We start from the raw sequence: 21650 nt of genomic DNA, 5'->3' as shown, positions 1-21650 counted from the left end.
TTGTGATTATCAGGACTATGATTTGCAAACGCAGTTATAGGAAGACTGTCTGATCCGAGTTCAGAGGGGTTAGAGAGTTAAATAAATTAAAGAATCAGAGAACCATCGGCAAGTTCTAGAAATAGCAGACTTTAAAAGTTTCGTTTTTATTAATCCGCCATCTAATACGCAATGACCCGTTGCAGGTCTTGTAATATTCGTCAATTTAAGAGTATCTGGACTGGAAGACAAGCAGGTGCAGAAACTGCCATCACACATTCGGAAGCTCGATGGGGTTTTAATCAAGAGCACTGCCGTTTCACATCTCTGATAAATGCGAGAGAGAGAGAGAGAGAGAGAGAGAGAGAGAGAGAGAGAGAGAGAGAGAGAGAGAGAGAGAGAGAGGCTTCTGATAGGTGCATTAAAGAGCGCTGACCGCATTTAACAGCTAAATAAATGCTGCTGATGATGGGAAAGATTTTAATGGCTCTGCTTCTGGTTCTCTTGTGTTTGAATGTCTCTGCATATTACCGTATGTGTGTGTGTGTGTGTGTGTGTGTGAAGGGTTTAGAAATAACACTTGCTAAAAACTAAATGCAAGTAAACAGGATTTACCTTCAAATAAACGGCAACATAATGCATGGTTCAAATTGCGTATAGCAACAAGTTTTGCTTAACAAAAAAAACTATAAAAAAACCAATCCATGCCAGTCACCAACATCAACATTTAAGGTACAATATTGAAATCTCTTTGCTACATGTGGCATTTCATCAGAAGACCATCTAATATACGATGCTGTGAGTGACATAATATTAGGGGAAAACTGCTAAATAATTCCTTTACAAATGTCTTTTAAATATTGAATGTATACTGTGGGCATGAAACCACAAATGAAAATGCTATTTATTACTTTTGTAATTTGTAATACTAACTTTTCATGTCAAATTATAGTGGGGTCCAAAAATAATAATAAATAAATAAAACACCTGAGACTTGTGCAGAAAGGTGTTTTGCTCACCCATTATCACGTCCGGTTTCTGTAAATCCATTTTCCAAAAAGTTTATCGTGTGCACATACATTTTCAGTGCTTGTTTCTGCAAATTTCACTTTAATGATGATCATGTTAAACACCATGATTTGAGAATGATCCAAAGAGCATCAATATCCTAAAATTTTCCAAAAATTCCCAAGTTTAAGCTAATTTCTTAGTCTCAGAATTCAATGTGAGACTGTATATAAACAAAATTGAGCAAATCCACCTATAGTAGGTGAGGCAAAACATGAAATCATACCAATCCACGACATAACAGGCCTGTCATAATGACAGATAAACAAGACACTAGTGCTCTGACGGCCACTTGTGTGCAAACGTAACACAGAGAGAGAGATGATCACCGTGTGATATGCAACATGTTTCATGTCACGGTCTGGTCATCTCAGATGAGTCCTCCAACATTTATGAGCTCATGAATATGCATTAGTGTTACGCAGGTCTGCAGATTTGAATAAACATGAACATGTGATGTGTTCTGAACGGTGCTGACCGAGGATGAGGAGGATGTGATGAGGCACGACTGCAGATCCAGAAACAAACGAGGAGGTGGTTACAGATTTAGACACAGGTCTGAGCTCTGATCTCTGAGTCTCATCGAGAGACAGAGAGGGTTATATCACATATACTGTCACAGAGGAAGCTAGAGATGATCCAGGCCAAGATACGGCACTCACATGACACCTCCCATGATTCCTTGCAGAGACTCCACACAGCACTCACACACACTTTCCACCAGCATGGGTGCTGGAGTTGCTCAGTTTTGACATTAAAGAAAGGGTGGAAACATTGACTCTGCACTTTCCCACTGAAACAAAATAAATGAAATAAAAATAAAATAAAATAAATTTAATTTGAGTAATAAAAAACATTTTAGCAAAAAGTATGATTAGCTAGTAGATTTGTTTTTTAAGGGATAAGCATTTTCTAGAAGTTTTTTTAATAATCTGTTTTAAAGTTGTAATGAAATGGAAGTAGTGACAGATCTTTTCTATACAATTTAAAATGTTTCAATTATTGTTTTTCATTTACACATATAATACATCTGTCGTATATATATATATATATATATATGAATATTATATAAATATAATATTTATTTATTTATTTTTTGGCAACAGCTACCCCATCCATTCTATTTTTCCTGTCTTCATATGACTTTTTTTTTATTTATTTTTTATTACTTTTAAGGGTACTGCCCACCCTTAAAAGTACACTTTCCTCTACACATAATTGGTGCATATTAGTACCCTTACTAGTATTTACCCTTAAATAACTAATATATACACCATCTAGGGGTAGATACGATGCAAATTGAGGTTACTAACTGAAGTAACTTAAAATTTAACATTTTTACACATTTTTCTGTTAATTGATATGAAGTTTGTTCATATATTTAAACAACTTTTGACTATCACAAAAAAACAGCTTGTGATGCCATAAAAACTATATTTAAATTACTTTAAATGTTGAAATATGTTCTCAAAACTAATTTTCAGTGGAAAAGTGGAAATAAGTCATTCACATGCACGTCTTTAAAAAATAAAATTTAAATAAAATGTAATTTAAATAAAAACATGTTTAAGCTTAGCTAGTTGAATTGTCTTTAGACGATAAGCATTTTCTTGAAATGTCATTTAAAAAAAAAAAAAAATCAGTTTTAAAGTCACAATGAAACGGACGTAGCGACGTATCTTTTCTTCTGTATTGTGACAAACATGCGTGTGTAACAAATTACAGAAAAAGAAAATGTAGGGCGGGGACTCTATCTATGCATGGCTTGTTGATTGGATGTTGAGATGTGGGCGTGGCACTCAAAAGTGGAGGCAGATGAACATGAGCTTGGGGGCGGAGTTTAATCTAACTAATGATTGGAGAAGTCCTGCATACATCACCAGAGAGAAATCTGTCTTTTTCACCGGAAGGTCCAGTTATGACATTACGGGGACAAAAAATACATACATAAACATATGCATTGTTCTCAATAAGATCTATAACATGCATTTATGTCGATTTAAAAATGCAGCTCTAATGAAAACAGCAACACATGCCGCAACAGTCTATCTAGTGCATCTCTACATAGACCGACAATAATTAAACAGCACAAACGATGCAAGAACCTCGTCCTGCGTGAACGGCCTCTAACACTCCTGGTGTGGCACATTTCTCCTCCATTACAAATGCAAATAAGAAACATGAACAGAGACCAGTCCTACATCCACTTCTGGAGACAAATAACCTCTGAGTGTGAATATATTTAAATCTCTGTATTCATAGAGAGGAAAGTGTTCTTACCCCACTGTAGAGGGGCCAGCTGCAGATGATCAAGGATGAGCTGGTTGAGGACGCCCTCCACACTGGCCTCCCCATCACGCTGAAGGGACGAGTGCACATTTGGTCAAGGGAAACATGCCTTATTATCATTAATGACATTGAAATGTGATGCAAATTTGATCAGAATGTCATATTCTTTACCCAACTAACCTTTATCTTGTTTTTCCTGGAAGCATTCAGACAATAATGCCACTCTATGTTTTCTGCATTAAATTAGCCAAGCAGTGTGCATGGAGAAGAAGAGAAGTATGTTGACGGAGGTGAAATATTTGCACACAGCGACACTAATGACGACGACGAGAACAAAAAGCTTATTACGTAACAGCAGTGATGCTATCAGAAGCCTCTAATGACTGCGAACTGTGTAATGATGCTGATGCTGCAGTGAGAGATGGCCAACTTCTCAAATGAACCATATAAGTGTACACTGAGATCTGGAAGAGATGAAGAGATTCCTAAAGCCAGATGTGGACAATAATAATAAAAAAAATCATATTTTATCAAATAAAATTCCTTTCATTAACATTTAAAAATATTGACAAATATTGTTCAGGATATTTGTATTAATCTAATAGTGTACTTTGTATGCAATATGTATTCTGTAAAGTAAGTACAATGAGTCTTTAAATGTATCCGATAATTTGCCATGCTAAGTGTTTAGTATGCATAACATATAACCAGAGTATTCTATATGGAATATAGTGTCACAAAATGCAATGCAACAATGGTTATTATCAGGCATTTACATTTACTTAGTGTTTTTTAAAACAAAATCAAAGTCAGAGGGGAATGATAGGTGAATAACTCTGAAGCGCCTAGCTCTGGTTGTAAGCCTAAACTTGATATTAACTGTAAACTCGTCACTAAAACTTGTTTTGTTGATCGGAATATTGTTCCAGGATCAACAAAGATGTTGAGATCCAGGAACATGTTGTACTGTACTCAACTAGTGATTAATGAGCCAAAAATGGGCTGCAGGTCGATTCTGAAAAAACAATGCTGGATTCAACTAATCATATAATCCTGCATGAATAGCTGCATTTTAATGAGGTTTGCTACCCTATAATAGTAAAGAAAGCTAATCTTAAGGGTTGTGCGTCCAAATCAAGTCTAACAATATGGAGAAACGAATGGTCAAATTAATTTGTCACTTGGTAATACAATATTTGGCCCACAGATTAGTTTACATATTATTTGGCTGATACAGTTCATGTTATTACTAATAACAATAATTCTAAATTTTAAGAACATTTATGTTACATTGTATTATAACGAATTTGGGACTGTATTGGGTCACTAAATTATTAACAATGCACAATCTGAGAACGAGAACCACTGATACATAATATATCATTTCGCAAACTACTGTATTTAAATAAATAAAAAGAATGCAGTATAAACTGTAAAACTGAACACATTCAAATATTACTGAAAGTTAATTTAACGTAATAGAAAAAAGTGATGTGAACTTAAGAAGTGATTATATTAAACTGCACTTAAAATTAATGAGTTGGAGCAGTTTTTTGTTTGCATAAATGAAATTGTTATTGTGTGTTTTTGCACACGATTAGTATACTGTAGGGAGAGATGTGTTAGTGTTGAATGTTCTGTTATGTGTTCACAGGGGTTTCTTTTCTGCTATTGCTAACAAGCAGTTAATTGCAACAAAAAATTATAAAAATGATGTTTATCCAATCAAATTTGATGAGTTAGCTTAGTTAATCTTTAAACTAAATTGCAATTAAACTGCAGGTGATCAGTTACAGCTCAAGGATTAAGTTAGTAAAACTTTACGTTTTGATTTTGTACTACACAAGCAAGTTTTTTGAGTTCTGCCAACTTAGGGTTTGCAGTGCATAGTATTTACTGCACAGTATGCTAGTTTTCCACTCAGAACACAGCCGCTGACAGAGCCGTTCCCATTACCTAAGAGACAAAGCAGTGGCATGACACAAATGCCAGTGAGTGATCTCACATTTCAGTAATTATTGACAAAACGACTATGAACACAACGACATTTGTCAGTATTATAGTGTTCACACACGGATATACAGTATTTGCACATTTATGGTTGGTTGACTGACATGATGGTAATCTCTGACCCGTGGGCTCAGTATGAACTTGGACACATTCACCCATAGGGCGGCACTGAACACTATTTTCACAATTACTCTTCTCTTCATATCACTGTGTTTTTAGTCAACCAATCATGCCCATGTTTCTACAAATCCAATCAGTCATGCTTGTGCCAAAATTTCTGAAACACGCACATATCGCCCGCTTGGGACTGTATCTCTTGATTATTTATTATTTCAGGAGTTTATTATTTTGTAAGTGTCATTGAGCCTCTGCAGTGGCAAGCGACTCGTGAAGAGAACAAGTGCTAGTAATCACGGGGGCGTTTAAACACTACTAAAATGAGAGATGACGCAGTGGAGAGTGTACAGTGTTCAGGGTTCATGTCATGGTGTCAGTCTCCTGAAATCAACGTGAGAAAAGTTGAACACCACTGGATGATGCTGTTTTTAAAAGAAAACTATGTGGGGAAAAAAAACATTTTTACATAACACAATTTTTTTTTTTCATATGTCCCCAAACGAGCATTTCTGTCAGATTTCCTTCACTTCTGGGAACAAATTTGTCCTCAAACTACAGCTAAGTACACACACACACACACAAGTGGCATAAGTTTAAACCATATGTCAGTGCATCAATCTCAGTGTAAACGTGTCTCCTCCAGTGTGTCCAGCTGTTAGAAACAGATGCTGTCTGACGGGCGTCCTCACAGCAGGGACACGCGTAACATCCATAACACATTACATCACATGCTTTACTCCACATACTCTAAAGCTCATTCACCGTAGTACAACAAATTAGTAGGAGAGTTCATCTGAAAACAGAAAACAACTCTAAAATCTGATTGGATGAGACTACAGTTAAGACTAATGATGCCTAACTAAGGGAAACACAACACACAGACAGTCGTGGCTTATCGATCATTATAAAACAGAAATGTAAGTTCTAACATCTAAATAGATAAACAATCTGTATACTTAATCATATTGATGTTGCCACCATTTTAAAGCTGCTTTGGAAAAATTTGTATTGTAAAAACCACTAAAAAGATAAATCAGAATATAATATATCAAGTATATGACGTTGTATTCATTTTATAAAAGCAATATGCCTCTCAAGGCTGTGTGTTTCAGTGATTTTACCATGAATAATGCCGGGGTTCAGACCACATGATATCAGCCTGATTTTGGCACAATCCATTTGAAGTAGGGTTTCAAAAGACAGGGATGCAAGTATCATTTTATCTCGCATAGCATGTCAAAGAGGACAAAAGGCTGCGCCTGCGTCCTGACAGAAAGACTAGCATGTTTAATATTTTTGGTCCTTCACGACGGGTTCTGTCACATCTGTGACGTTGCCCAATAGGAGCACAGAAGATCTTCCGAACAAAGCTTTCAAACAAGGCAAAACGAAAGGGAGGTGATATTGGCGCTGCTGGGTGAAATTATGCAATGGAGGAAAGGTTCATGGAGTTATGGAAACAATACTCCTGCCTTTATGATGTTTCCTTGAGGGACTAACACAACAGCGTGAAAAAAGATAAATGCGTCGTTAAAGACGTCAAGCAACGATTGGTCTGGAAGCGACATGTCAAGTTTCTTGTCCACGACGAGAACTTAGAAGTCAAAATCCCACACAATCGGACACAGTGATTATCGTAAATAAGGTAACACTCATAAGTGTGTTCAGCTTCAGGTTATCAGAACAGCTGCTTTGAATTTCAGTAAAGGATATGATGGTCCAGCGGATGTCCAGCGTGCTGTTGATGAGTCCTCCCTGGACCTGCTGTCTCTTCTCTTCCTGTTGGCGTACTGTGGACAGTCGCAATGCATCGTGGTCCGTCACGGGAATGCTGTCAAAATCAAACTTATCCACCTGAATGGCCATCCTGCACAAACACACAGAAGTACACAAAGGTCAAGTGAAGTGCTTGTCAAATCCACACAAAAAAAAAAAAAACATTTGTTTTTATGGAGGATGACACACTTAAAAAGAAACCCTTCAAATGTCAAATTTCATTTGTGTACACAATGTTAAAAAACCGTTAGCAGAAACCCATCACCATAAAAGGCTCGTCAGAAACTGTACACAAAAAATGCCAAGGACGTGTACAAGCTCACATAACCACTTCAGGCTCATAGAAACGACAATAAAATATCCTTGACATTTCCATGTTCTCCGTTATCAGCAAGCAGAGAGAAAGACAAAGAGAGAGAGAGAGATAGAGGGATGGATTAATGAAGGAGATAAGGCCCTCTGGGGGACCGCTGGGAGATGCTCTCAGGCCTAGAGTCGAATCGCATCATCTCTGGAGAGGAATACGACTGCAAATCTACTGATACGAGACAGAAAATATGCTGAGATGTAAGCTATGGCACAACACCAGTTGTTTGAGTGTCTGTCGTAGAAATTATATAGATGACAGTTAGAATATAAAAAAATACACTAGATTTGGATGGATGGATGGATGGATGGATGGACGGGTAGATGGATATATGGATGGACGGGTGGATGGATGGATGGATATATGGATGGACGGGTGGATGGATGGACGGGTAGATGGATACATGGATGGGTGGGTGGATGGATATATGGATGGATGGGTGGATGGATATATGGATAGATGGATGGACGGGTGGATGGATATATGGATGGATGGGTGGATGGATATATGGATAGATGGATGGACGGGTGGATGGATATATGGATGGACGGGTGGATGGATACATGGATGGGTGGGTGGGTGGGTGGATGGATGGGTGGATGGATATATGGATGGATGGGTGGATGGATGGATGGATGGGTAGATGGATATATGGATGGACGGGTGGATGGATGGACGGGTAGATGGATACATGGATGGGTGGGTGGGTGGATGGATGGGTGGATGGATATATGGATGGATGGGTGGATGGATATATGGATGGATGGATGGACGGGTGGATGGATATATGGATGGATGGGTGGATGGATGGATGGGTAGATGGATATATGGATGGACGGGTGGATGGATGGATGGGTGGATGGATATATGGATGGATGGGTGGATGGATATATGGATGGATGGATGGACGGGTGGATGGATATATGGATGGACGGGTGGATGGATGGACGGGTGGATGGATGGACGGGTAGATGGATACATGGATGGGTGGGTGGGTGGATGGATGGGTGGATGGATATATGGATGGATGGGTGGATGGATATATGGATGGATGGATGGACGGGTGGATGGATATATGGATGGACGGGTGGATAGATACATGGATGGGTGGGTGGGTGGATGGATGGGTGGATGGATATATGGATGGATGGGTGGATGGATATATGGATGGATGGATGGACGGGTGGATGGATATATGGATGGACGGGTGGATGGATACATGGATGGGTGGATGGGTGGGTGGGTGGATGGATGGGTGGATGGATATATGGATGGATGGGTGGATGGATATATGGATGGATGGATGGATATATGGATGGATGGGTGGATGGATATATGGATGGATGGATGGACGGGTGGATGGATATATGGATGGACGGGTGGATGGATACATGGATGGACGGGTGGATGGATACATGGATGGACGGGTGGATGGATACATGGATGGGTGGGTGGGTGGATGGATGGGTGGATACATGGATGGATGGGTGGGTGGATGGGTGGGTGGATGGTTGGGTGGGTGGATGGATGGATGGATGGATATATGGATGGATGGGTGGATGGGTGGTTGGTTGGGTGGGTGGTTGGTTGGGTGGGTGGATGGATGGATGGATGGATGGGTGGATGGATATATGGATGGATGGGTGGGTGGATGGATGGATGGGTGGGTGGATGGATGGATGGGTGGATGGATATATGGATGGATGGGTGGGTGGATGGATGGATTTGATGGATGGATGGATGGGTGGATGGATATATGGATGGATGGGTGGGTGGATGGATGGGTGGGTGGATGGATGGATGGATGGATGGGTGGATGGATATATGGATGGATGGATGGATATATGGACGGATGGGTGGATGGATATATGGATGGACGGGTGGATGGATGGATGGATATATGGACGGACGGGTGGATGGATATATGGATGGACGGGTGGATGGATATATGGGTGGGTGGGTGGGTGGATGGATGGATGGATGGGTGGATGGATGGATATATGGACGGACGGGTGGATGGATATATGGATGGGTGGGTGGACGGGTGGATGGATGGATAAACATCATTAATGGTGAGATTTGACAGCGCACACACACATCCTTGACTTCTTCCTGCTTTCATTTATCCAGTACACATACAGAAGTCAACAGGCCCTGCAGACACTGATCTATAATTCATCACACACACATTATGGAGCCTCCGGCCGACTCTCTCTCTGTTTCCACAGCCTGTGGTGTGTTGGCCGTCATACAGGAAGGAATAATTATTTCCTCTCGTTCTTCTTTCATCCGTCTCGTGTTTAGAGGACTGCAGTGGATTAACACGCTGAGATAAATGAGATGAAACACAGTGAAGGTGATTCTGACCCGAGACTCACGGCTGTTTGTCTCTATCTACTCTTCTCTTTTGTCTGTAAACACTCCTGCTTCCTTTCTTTCGTTTGTTCATGTTGCTCTGACATCATTTCATTCATCTTTTTGTTCTTTAGGATTATTTCTGTTGCCTGTTCATTTACACAGTTGCTTGTTCTTTTCATTATTTCGTTCTGCCAAACTTTTATCCATTCTTTCACAGTTTTGTTTTTGTTCTACCGGTTTTATCCTCCAGTTCTGTTTCTTTTGATTTGTTTGTTCTTTTGTTTGCTTGGTCTTTCTTTCAGTTTATGCTTTTATTTTGCCATTTGATATTTTGTTTGTTTACCTGTTTTTGTTTCTGTTATGCCTTCCATTCTTCATTCCTTCCTTTTGTTTGTTATTTCCTTCTTTCTATCTACATTTCTTCTTTTTTTCAATCTTTCTACCTTCCTTTTTGTGTTTAACATTCCTTGCTTCCTTTTTAATTTCTTCCTTCCTTCCTGTTTTTCGTACTTTTCTTTTCATTTTTCCTTGCTTCCATCTATCCTTCAATTGTTCTAACTTCCTTCCTTTTTTCATTCAACCTTCCTTATTTTTTCCATTCTTCCTACTGTCCTTTGCGTTCTACCTTCCTTCATTTTTGTTCTTCCAAACTTCTTTTTCATTCTTCCTCTTCCTTCCTTCTTCCATTCTATATTACTTGCTTCCCTTTTCTGTTTTACCCTCCTTTGTTCCTTTTCAATCCTACTTTCCTTCCTTTTTCGTTCTACCTTTCTGACTTTTTTGTTTTTCATACCTTCCTTCATTCATTTCCTCCCTTCCTTCCGTCTTCATTCCTTGCCTTTTTGATCTACCTACCTTTATTTTTGTTCTTAATTTCTTCCTTACTTTTAATCTACATTCCTTGCTTCCTTCTTCCTTCCTTCCTTCCTTCCTTCCTTCCTTCCTTCCTTCCTTCCTTCCTTCCTTCCTTCCTTCCTTCCTTCCTTCCTTCCTTCCTTCCTCTTTCCTTCTTTCTTCCGTCCTCCTATCTCTCTCTTTAGCGCAGTGATGATGTTTAGTCACCTGATGTTCATGAGATGAGAGGTTATTGTCAGTGAAGAGGCTGCAGGTGTTTTGGGATTGATGCTGATGGACGTGTCAGTAAATGCGATCTGATTCGCGTATAAACTGATCCTGTAAAACAACACGCAGGTGAGGGGAGATGTTGAGACATGATGAACTGATAAAAACAACGTCTGAGCCTGCGATCTAGAATCTCATATGGGAACTCACACAAGCTCCAAAGAAAGACGTCTCACTGCTGAACATGAGCAGCGCTCAGAAAAACTCACATTCACACATTTCTACAGAGATGCCCAGAGTAATGAACCCAACCGCAGAGAGATTTGAGATGTGAGACTCATCTCAGGAAAAAAAGAAGAACAAAAAGACTGAAAGATCCCCTTACAGATGCAAGGGGATTGAGAAAATTCAATTCAGCAGTTATTATTTTAATAATAAAGCAAATTTAAACTGGTGAATTTCAAGATGCTACTTGTCAGAGAGGGTTTTATCATGAAAACAGTTAACAGCTAATGTTGTAATTAGCATAAAGAGTGACGGCACGCCAATTAAAACACGGCCACAAAGACTACTACAACTGAATCAAAAAATCTCACTAACCAACTATTCAGTGTGATTCGCCCCTAAAGCTAATGTCCCACAGATATATAACATATGAAAATTTTATTTTGCATTAAGAAAATTAAGCCTGGGGCTTTGAGACCATTACATTTAAACAAAAACAATAAAATAAATTGGAGTGAAATATTACCTTTTTTTGAGATTCAACCTAATACATAGTTATGATGGTTTTTGTTTAACATTCATCTTTCTCACAATCATATAAAAAGAAATATTGCATTTAAATGCAGTTTTTTCACAAATCCTTCACATTTCTCACCACTGATGTATAAAATATACAGAGGTAAAACCTCAAACACAACACACACACACACACCCTGTTCTTCACCACGAGCTGTCAGTATCAATGCATCTGGACAGACTCGAGGCATAGACAGAGATTGATATTATTCTATACATGAGCACTACAAAGGAAAAAGAAAAAATAGAAAGAGACAGAGAAGACAAGAAACTGAAACAGACTCTAAAGATTAAAGGACAACGTCTCTCTTTCTCTGTCTCTCTCTCACACACACACACACACACACACTGGGTTTTCATGTTTTATGGGGACTTTCCATAGACATGATTTTTATAGGGTACAAACTGTATATTCTATCCCATAACTCTAAACAGACCCATCGCAGAAAACCTTCTGCAATTATACATGTTCAAAAAACATCATTCTGTATGATGTATGTTTTACACATTTAACAGGTCACTCAGGGAGAACAAATAAAGTGACAGGATGGGAAAAAAATGTGCTGCAGCATTTTAAAACAATCAGTTTGAAACAACCAGTTACATTCAAGAAAGAAAGAAAGAAAGAGAAGATACAGCATTTATGTGATCGAGGCTTTTTGCTGCAGTTTCAAGAGAGAGAGAGAGAGAGAGAGAGAGAGAGAGAGAGAGAGAGAGAGAGAGAGAGAGAGAGAGAGAGAGAGAGAGAGAGAGAGAGAGAGAGAGTTATATTTAGCTCACGTGTGTGTTCTCTCTCGTGACTCCAGCAGCAGAAACACTGAGCTATTTATAGACTGGCTCCCAGTAACCCGCGGTTACAGGCAAACTCAGCAGCATCACTGCGCCACGGCAACGCCGCATCACCACACCCAGCATCAGCACACACACACACACGCACACACACACGCACGCACACACACAACCTCACAACATCTGAACATCACACTAACTCACTGTGTCGTTCAATTAGAGCAGATGCCATTTGAAATAGAATTTCATACACTCAAAACGACACAATCCCTCAGATGAGTCCACAGAAAAGATGACAGGTTATTAAATCCCTCCGTCTGCAAGAGATCTAATTCAGAATTAGGTATGTGTGTTTTTTTCCTCATTTTATTAGTGTTGTGCTAACAAGCATACAATGTATTTATATATATATATATATATATATATATATATATATATATATATACAGTGAGGAAAATAAGTATTTGAACACCCTGCTATTTTGCAAGTTCTCCCACTTAGAAATCATGGAGGGGTCTGAAATTGTCATTGTAGGTGCATGTCCACTGTGAGAGACATAATCTAAAAAAAAAAAAATCCAGAAATCACAATGTATGATTTTTTAACTATTTATTTGTATGATACAGCTGCAAATAAGTATTTGAACACCTGAGAAAATCAATGTTAATATTTGGTACAGTAGCCTTTGTTTGCAATTACAGAGGTCAAACGTTTCCTGTAGTTTTTCACCAGGTTTGCACACACTGCAGGAGGGATTTTGGCCCACTCCTCCACACAGATCTTCTCTAGATCAGTCAGGTTTCTGGGCTGTCGCTGAGAAACACGGAGTTTGAGCTCCCTCCAAAGATTCTCTATTGGGTTTAGGTCTGGAGACTGGCTAGGCCACGCCAGAACCTTGATATGCTTCTTACAGAGCCACTCCTTGGTTATCCTGGCTGTGTGCTTCGGGTCATTGTCATGTTGGAAGACCCAGCCTCGACCCATCTTCAATGCTCTAACTGAGGGAAGGAGGTTGTTCCACAAAATCTCGCAATACATGGCCCCGGTCATCCTCTCCTTAATACAGTGCAGTCGCCCTGTCCCATGTGCAGAAAAACACCCCCAAAGCATGATGCTACCACCCCCATGCTTCACAGTAGGGATGGTGTTCTTGGGATGGTACTCATCATTCTTCTTCCTCCAAACACGTTTAGTGGAATTATGACCAAAAAGTTCTATTTTGGTCTCATCTGACCACATGACTTTCTCCCATGACTCCTCTGGATCATCCAAATGGTCGTTGGCAAACTTAAGACGGGCCTTGACATGTGCTGGTTTAAGCAGGGGAACCTTCCGTGCCATGCATGATTTCAAACCATGACGTCTTAGTGTATTACCAACAGTAACCTTGGAAACGGTGGTCCCAGCTCTTTTCAGGTCATTGACCAGCTCCTCCTGTGTAGTTCTGGGCTGATTTCTCACCTTTCTTAGGATCATTGAGACCCCACGAGGTGAGATCTTGCATGGAGCCCCAGTCCGAAGGAGATTGACAGTCATGTTTAGCTTCTTCCATTTTCTAATGATTGCTCCAACAGTGGACCTTTTTTCACCAAGCTGCTTGGCAATTTCCCCGTAGCCCTTTCCAGCCTTGTGGAGGTGTACAATTTTGTCTCTAGTGTCTTTGGACAGCTCTTTGGTCTTGGCCATGTTAGTAGTTGGATTCTTACTGATTGTATGGGGTGGACAGGTGTCTTTATGCAGCTAACGACCTCAAACAGGTGCATCTAATTTAGGATAATAAATGGAGTGGAGGTGGACATTTTAAAGGCAGACTAACAGGTCTTTGAGGGTCAGAATTCTAGCTGATAGACAGGTGTTCAAATACTTATTTGCAGCTGTATCATACAAATAAATAGTTAAAAAATCATACATTGTGATTTCTGGATTTTTTTTTTTTGATTATGTCTCTCACAGTGGACATGCACCTACAATGACAATTTCAGACCCCTCCATGATTTCTAAGTGGGAGAACTTGCAAAATAGCAGGGTGTTCAAATACTTATTTTCCTCACTGTATATATATATATATACAGTATATTTAAGCAAATATTTCTTAAATAGATACATGCATGTGTGTGTATTTATATATACAAAATAATTATGCACAGTACACACACACATATATTATGTGAACACAAACTTTTATTTTGGATGCGATTAATTGCGATTAATCGTTTCACAGCCCTAATATATAGTTGATAAGTTGATTAAAATAAGCTTAAGTTGATTTAGCATATTTGAAGATTTGGTATTTGAATATTTGAATAATGGTATACATACAGTAAACATTTCTTGTCTCGTTTTGTCTGCCATCTTTTGTCATCAGCTTTTCATCAGCTTGATGCAATATATTTTGGAATTGCAGCACTGCATGCGTCTGTGAAGGATTGTCTTAGCACTGGCCGAAAAGAATCTGAGTAGACAGCATAATTAATATGCATTTTCTGTCCATACGGGGCATTCCCATGATGCCTTAAAATGTTGCCTATGTAGGCGACTCGGGGACAGATCTAGAGAATTTCGCTACATCTTGAGACTGTGGCAAAGGGAAAATTGCAGTATGCATCCTTACACACGCACGCGCACACACACGCGCGCACACACACACACAGACACAGTAAAAGGAAAAGTGGCCCTTCATCATGGAGGAAGCACTTAGAGGTTTGTTGCTACAGCAACAGGCTTTTGTTTAAATTATGTGGGTAATGAAGAAGTTGAGCAGACACACACACTTCACAAGAAAAGTGGAAAGAATGCAAAAAACCCAAAATGCACAATGTGTCACAAATTCATTGCCCTTAATGGTATGTGTGTGTGCGTGCGCACGTGTGTGTGTGTGTTTCAAAAGGTGTGAATCAGTGACTGGCAGTTCAAACAAGGTTCCACACAAATCAACTATACGCACATGTGAAGATGCACATACTGTATGAGGTCAAACACAAACACAAAATTCCCTGTGCTGTGATTGTCATGAAGTCAGCTGATTCTTCTCACAACACACACTCATGTAACCATCCAGCCTTTCAGGTGTCACACGGCCCAATCATTTAAATATTGTTCATCAGAAACATATATAAGGAAATATTCATTGTTCACAAGTTCATACTGTTTGCACCTATAACTTCTCAAGCTAAAACACACACACACACACGCTTCTTAAAAAAGATGGGAAGATTAAGAGACTTTTCAGATCCATTCAGTCTTACCAACTCTTACAAATAGTTTCTCGCATCATAAGCCAACATCTAATTAAAATTAATATCAAAAGAAGCTGAACAATAACAAACTAATTTACTAATTTAATTAAGATTTTTTGGCAAGGAAATAATCAGGAAAATGAGAGGAAATCATGATATAAAATGAAAATGAAAAACTGTTTTAAATGTTTTAACTTGCCTCGAGTACAACTTCGTAGTGTGTGCACAGTTGTGGTGTGTTTTGAAAGAAGACATTTGGAGGTTTCAACGTCAGAGTCTTGACTTCAATATGAACTTATCATGATCCTTATGATCTGAGTTAGTTACCAGCTCAAATATGATGGCATATAAAAATGCATTTACATTACATTAGCATTACAAAGGATAGCCGTACAATAAACGTATTATCATCAAGAAAGATATTTGGGAATTGATAAAATAATAATTTTGCACATACTAGCCAAACTGAAATGTATTTATTTATTTATTCATTTATTTATTTTTACTAAACAAAACAAATACATATTTCATAACCCTATTTTTGTTCGACCTATTTTGTTAATCTAGTCCTAGTTTGTAAGTCGCTTTGGATAAAAGCGTCTGCTAAATGACTAAATGTAAATGTAAATGTAAATGTTTATCTTTTTTTATATTTTGACTGAAAAATATGATGAAATATAATGAAATAAAATCATTTGCAATAAGACCAAGGACATTTCTTAACCCTTTCCTCGCCAGTGTTTAAAAAAATAATTGCAGTCAACGCCAGCATTTTTGATAATTTTCACAAAATTTTCTGGGCCCCTAGAATATTTTGTCATATGAATATCTGTACGTACAACATATAAAAAGAAAGAACATCAACACCTGAATGTGGGTAAGTTTCATTAAATAAAGCAACATTTTGAACAAAAAGCTGATAAAATCACGTTTTTGTCAAAGACTAAATCTGGATCGGATTCAGAACGATGATCAAAACACAGATGGAGTAGATCGAGTCCATCAACACCCCTAATGCTTCACAGTCCTACACCTCGTCCTTGGTCAACATTTCATTCGGTAACGTTAGGCAGTTTTGATTGATATGCAGTTTAATGTTTGATGATTGCGTTATTTTACATGTGTCTGAAGCAATGCTTTTATCGCTTGTTTCTTTTGCTTCTTCGCTTGTTTTTGGATCTGGAGATTCTGTACTCTTTCCCAGGATGCGTAACAGCGCCCCCTACCGTACAACAGAGAAAACATGGATTGCAGGAAAATCTTGTCAATGGTGGGGAAAGAGTTAAAAACTTTCAGTGCCGAATACACAAAATCAAAATCTCATCTGAATCTTAAATACAACAGCACTTCACTGAGAGAAACTCCAGCATATCCAGCTCTCACAGAAACAATCTCCGTCAAACAGGGGAAAAAAAGCCAGCTGAAGAGATCTAAGACTGGGAGAAATGTATTAGTGAAGGTGAACCCTCACACCGCTGGACGCCTCATTGTCACGCTGGCGGCCCGCAGATGATTGACATGAAGGATTGGTATGCAGCGAGGACAGTGTCGTCCTTTAAAAAACCTCTCCCTGAAAGCATTCGTCATACAGAATGACAGAACGACGCAGAGGAAAAGACAGAGAACCTCAACAAGATGAGATAGAAAGAAAGAATCAGTGTGAAGAACTACACAATAACACAAAACACACACAGTGTCATTAAGGAGGGGGGGATTTAGCCCTCTATGAGATCAATAACCAGTACAACACACACACACACACACACACACACACAGATCGATCAGTATGTACTTGTTTATATTTCATCCTCCAGAATCAATCCCGCCGCAGCTTCTGTAATCTGTTCATCAGTTCTCTCTGATTCTGTCAGCAGATTTCCCTATCGAGTCATTAATCGGGTGATCGGGAAAGGGTACGTGACCCCGCAGGGTGTCAAGAGAGCCGAGGACTCGTACACAAAGAAACGTAAGTCTGCAGGTCAGCACAAACCTATCAAGGCTCCATTCCCACAATGCAATTGTCATGGCTTTGGTGAACAGGACAGTGCAGAGAGAGATGTGCACTATAGCAGAGACACATGAGTGAGTTGAGAACATTAACCAACAAAAATGTAAAAGCATTTAAAATACACTACCTTTCAAAAACAATTTTTTTCATGTTTTTTTTTAAAGCCTTCACGCGGGTGAGTAAATGATGTCAGAATGTTCATTTTTGAGTGAACTATCCCTTTAATGATTGACATGATGACATTTGCTGTTCATAAGTTACCTGTTTTATAAGTTATTGCTTCCAAAAGAAGAAATAAGTAAAAACATTACATGAATAAGAATTTTTCTCATTTTATAGTCAGGTGTATTTTAACCTTTCATTCCTTGAAATGAAAGAACGTCATGTGGTGAATTCTGTCTCCTCAAGTTTGCATTTCTCTGCATATCTTCAATAAAATGGCAATTTCAACGTGACACATCAAAACCCTGCTGTGACGTATAGAGAGACACTATAAGTGTGTGTGTGTCTCCACGACTCTATGAAAGCCAGAACCTGTGACCCGCTGCAGCTCTGGTTCACGAGAGTAACCTTCGTGAAATGGAAAGCTGTCAGCAGAGGAGAGGGTCAGGCAACGCCGTCTGACAGTCTTCAATCAGCCATTACATCACAGCGATGAAGGAGAAGTGTGTGTGAGTGTGTGTACCTCTGACACTCGCTAGCGTGCAGCACCAGGTCCTGGTTGTTCTTGGCAGACAGTGTGAGCTCATGTTCGGTGGAGTTGAACACGTCCAGCAGGAGATGACACTGACGAGTACTGAAGACAAATGGAGAAAAACAAATGGAGTGAGTTTTAATGAACTCACACACTGTGGATCAGTTATTTCATTACATTCATTTTTGAACATCAATCTTTCCATCCTCAATTATAGCAAAATTCAGAAAAAAACTTCAACAAAGGACATTTAACACACAGGTTTGCATTTTTAGGTGCAGCATGTTTATTATTATATCAAATATTATTAAAATGCTTATTTTGTCTATCCAGTATTTACGTTATCATTCAAATAAATAAATATGTTTTATATAGCAAGGATGCATTCAATTGATCAAAATTGACAGTAAAGTCTTATATTGTCACAAAAAAGCACAACTGTTTTCAAAATTGATAATAATACATGTTTCTTGAGCAGCAAATCATCATATTAGAATGATTTCTGAAGGATCATGTGACACTGAAGACTGGAGTAATGATCCAAAACACAGAATAAATGACATTTTAAAATGTAGTGAATAGAAAAAAACGTATTTTGAATTGCAATACAATTTCACAATATTCTTCTATTTACTGCATTTTTATTCAAATAAATGCAGCCTCGGTGAGCATGAGAGACTTCTTTCAAAACTCTTGAACGGTAGTGTATATACAAAAATATTAACAAAATTGGCTTTGTTTAAATAATTTTGATATTCATTCTGGCATCAGTTTATAGCCATAATACACACACACACACACACACGCGCACACAAAAACAGATGGTCACACCGAGGTCATGCAGATGCACTTGTCATCTTCTGTCCAAACATCAAAGGTTAGCATCTCTTTCATGTCCGAAAGCTTTGTGTGTGTGTGTGTGTGTGTGTGTGTGTGGTTTGTTTATGAAAACAAATACTCAAATTCACCACAGTAATCATATTCTTCACTACTAGTATTCCTCCTGAAGTCTGCTTATAACTTCAGTCAAGGTTTCTTGCAACAAAAACAGTCATTATTTAGTTTCTATGGTCATCTTCTCTGACCGCTAGAATTAAACTCTTAGATTAGTACATCAGATATAGTGCATCATTTCCAACTGTTATTGCAAGAAAAGGCCAGTTCGCCATGTAATGGAGCCTTTAAGCCCCAGTGAGCCGAGTGTATAAATAGCAGAGATCTTGAATGATATGATGGCCGGTGTGTCTCAGCGCACAAGAAGAGCAGTCAAGACATACAGCGTGTCACTCTCTCTCTCATTTCTTATAGTGATCAGTAGAGAATGAATCATCACAAGAGATGCTGCCAAGTTTTAAATAGCAGAGAGGAATTGAGAGCGAGTGCCAACCAATGCTTACTCAACACGAGCATCCCTCGTTCTCTCGCTCTCCATCAGTCTCTCTCGACATGTGAGCAGAAGCTGAAAGAGTCCAATGACGTCACCGCCTGCAAACCACCGAGGATTTAGAGGAACGTTTCAAGTTAAACACAATGAGTCCCACGAAATTGACCCCATTTACTCACTTTTAAGCCACTTGGAAACAACATAGATTGTGAAAAGAGCTATAGAAATAATCATGCACTTACAGAAGAAGTCAGTGGAGAAACACACTGTAAACTATTTCAATACTATAGCCATGGCGAAATGATACCTGTCAACATGAAACTAATGTCAAAGAACTGCTGCCTAACCTTGGCTGTGTAAAGTTATATCCGACGCAGTCATTACCATGTAAAATTACAAAACGTAACATTTTATGCATTACTTACTGACTTGTGCTGCATTCAACATGTACATTTCATTATTTCATGCATTCCCTAGGAATATAACTTCTGACTTCGGTGTTGCTATATATAAGCTGCACATTTCTGCTTTGAATCATCCTGAATGCTTTTCCCCATAGACTTCCATTATAAGTGGATTAATGTCTATGTTTTAAGTTGCGAGTCTAAGCTGTATCGAACCCAAACAATCCTTCTGGCATTTCCCTCCGGAGTTCCTCGTCTCACAACATCCGCTCACACCACAGACGAGATAAAAGCTTTTTTTTTATGACAGGTTGTTTTTCATTTAATGGTCTTCCTGTATTATTATTGTGTTAAGTGCATCTAATTGTGAAGTGTGTGTTGTGGGCGTGTGTTAAGGGTGTCTGAGTTTAGTAATTAAACTGTTGCTTTTTACAACATCCTGTTGAATTTACAGTATTTGGTCAAACGCACACACACACACTGTACATTTGTCCACACATTAGAGGTGTGGGTGTGAGTTAGAGACACAGACATTAGTCACGGACCACTTTATGTGTTAGGAAAGCATCTTTAAGACCCTTTAAAGAGAAATAACCGAGGCAGTCCAATGAGTATTCATCAGATCTGTGGTGTGGAACCGATCTCTACTCTGCCTACATTATTCAGAGCAGACGATGGGCCATTTGTCTGGACCCGCCGCACAGACATTTCTAGAATATTTTCATCTCGGCAACATTATTTCATCTGAAGAAAAGCACAGCGCTCGAGTGGATCCTTCAAGATGCTGTGAACGTTAGTGTGTGTGAGTGCGTACGTGTGCGAATGTGTCCCGTTCCTATAAAGCCTCTGCATAATGCATTACGGAAAGAATTCATAATGCATATTGTGCTACATTAAATGTGTTGATGAATAATTATAAGCACATTCACAAACCATTTTAATATTTATTCATAGTTACTCTCTTAAAGAGTATACTGAAATAATGCATTCTTAAAGGTAAATAAAAAACTGTTTAATGTAAATGTTAATAATCCACGAGAGGCTGCAGAACACAAGTGGAATAACTAAATAAGTTAAATAGTTAAATGAATAAATAAAAATGATAATCATTATTACTGAATTTAAATAATAATATAATTACCAATATTATATTTAAATATTTATTATTTAAATCTTAATATTAAGATTTTTAATCTAACACAATACCTAAAAATATTTATATAAAAAAAATATTATATATATATATATATATATATACACATAGACTATTCACATAGTCTAACCTTAACCCTACAACACATTTTGGCA

At 38.6% G+C, this 21650-nt stretch overlaps 1 protein-coding gene across 1 annotated transcript in view; it reads right to left on the bottom strand.

Moving 5' to 3' along the window:
- Positions 1–21650, bottom strand: part of trappc9 (trafficking protein particle complex subunit 9) — a 213192-nt gene that overhangs the window by 67398 nt on the left and 124144 nt on the right. The window contains exons 19-21 of the mRNA XM_084130741.1: positions 18546–18656; positions 7177–7330; positions 3328–3418 (exon numbers count right to left, since the gene is read on the bottom strand). Of these exons, the coding sequence (XP_083986867.1) occupies positions 3328–3418; positions 7177–7330; positions 18546–18656 (356 nt within the window). The remainder of the gene's footprint in view (positions 1–3327; positions 3419–7176; positions 7331–18545; positions 18657–21650) is intronic.

Source organism: Abramis brama (genome assembly GCF_963993115.1).
Source record: "Abramis brama genome assembly, chromosome: 12".
NCBI lineage: Eukaryota > Metazoa > Chordata > Actinopteri > Cypriniformes > Leuciscidae > Abramis > Abramis brama.
The sequence above is the reverse complement of the archived record's forward strand: the minus strand, read 5'-3'. Positions and strand labels throughout refer to the sequence as shown.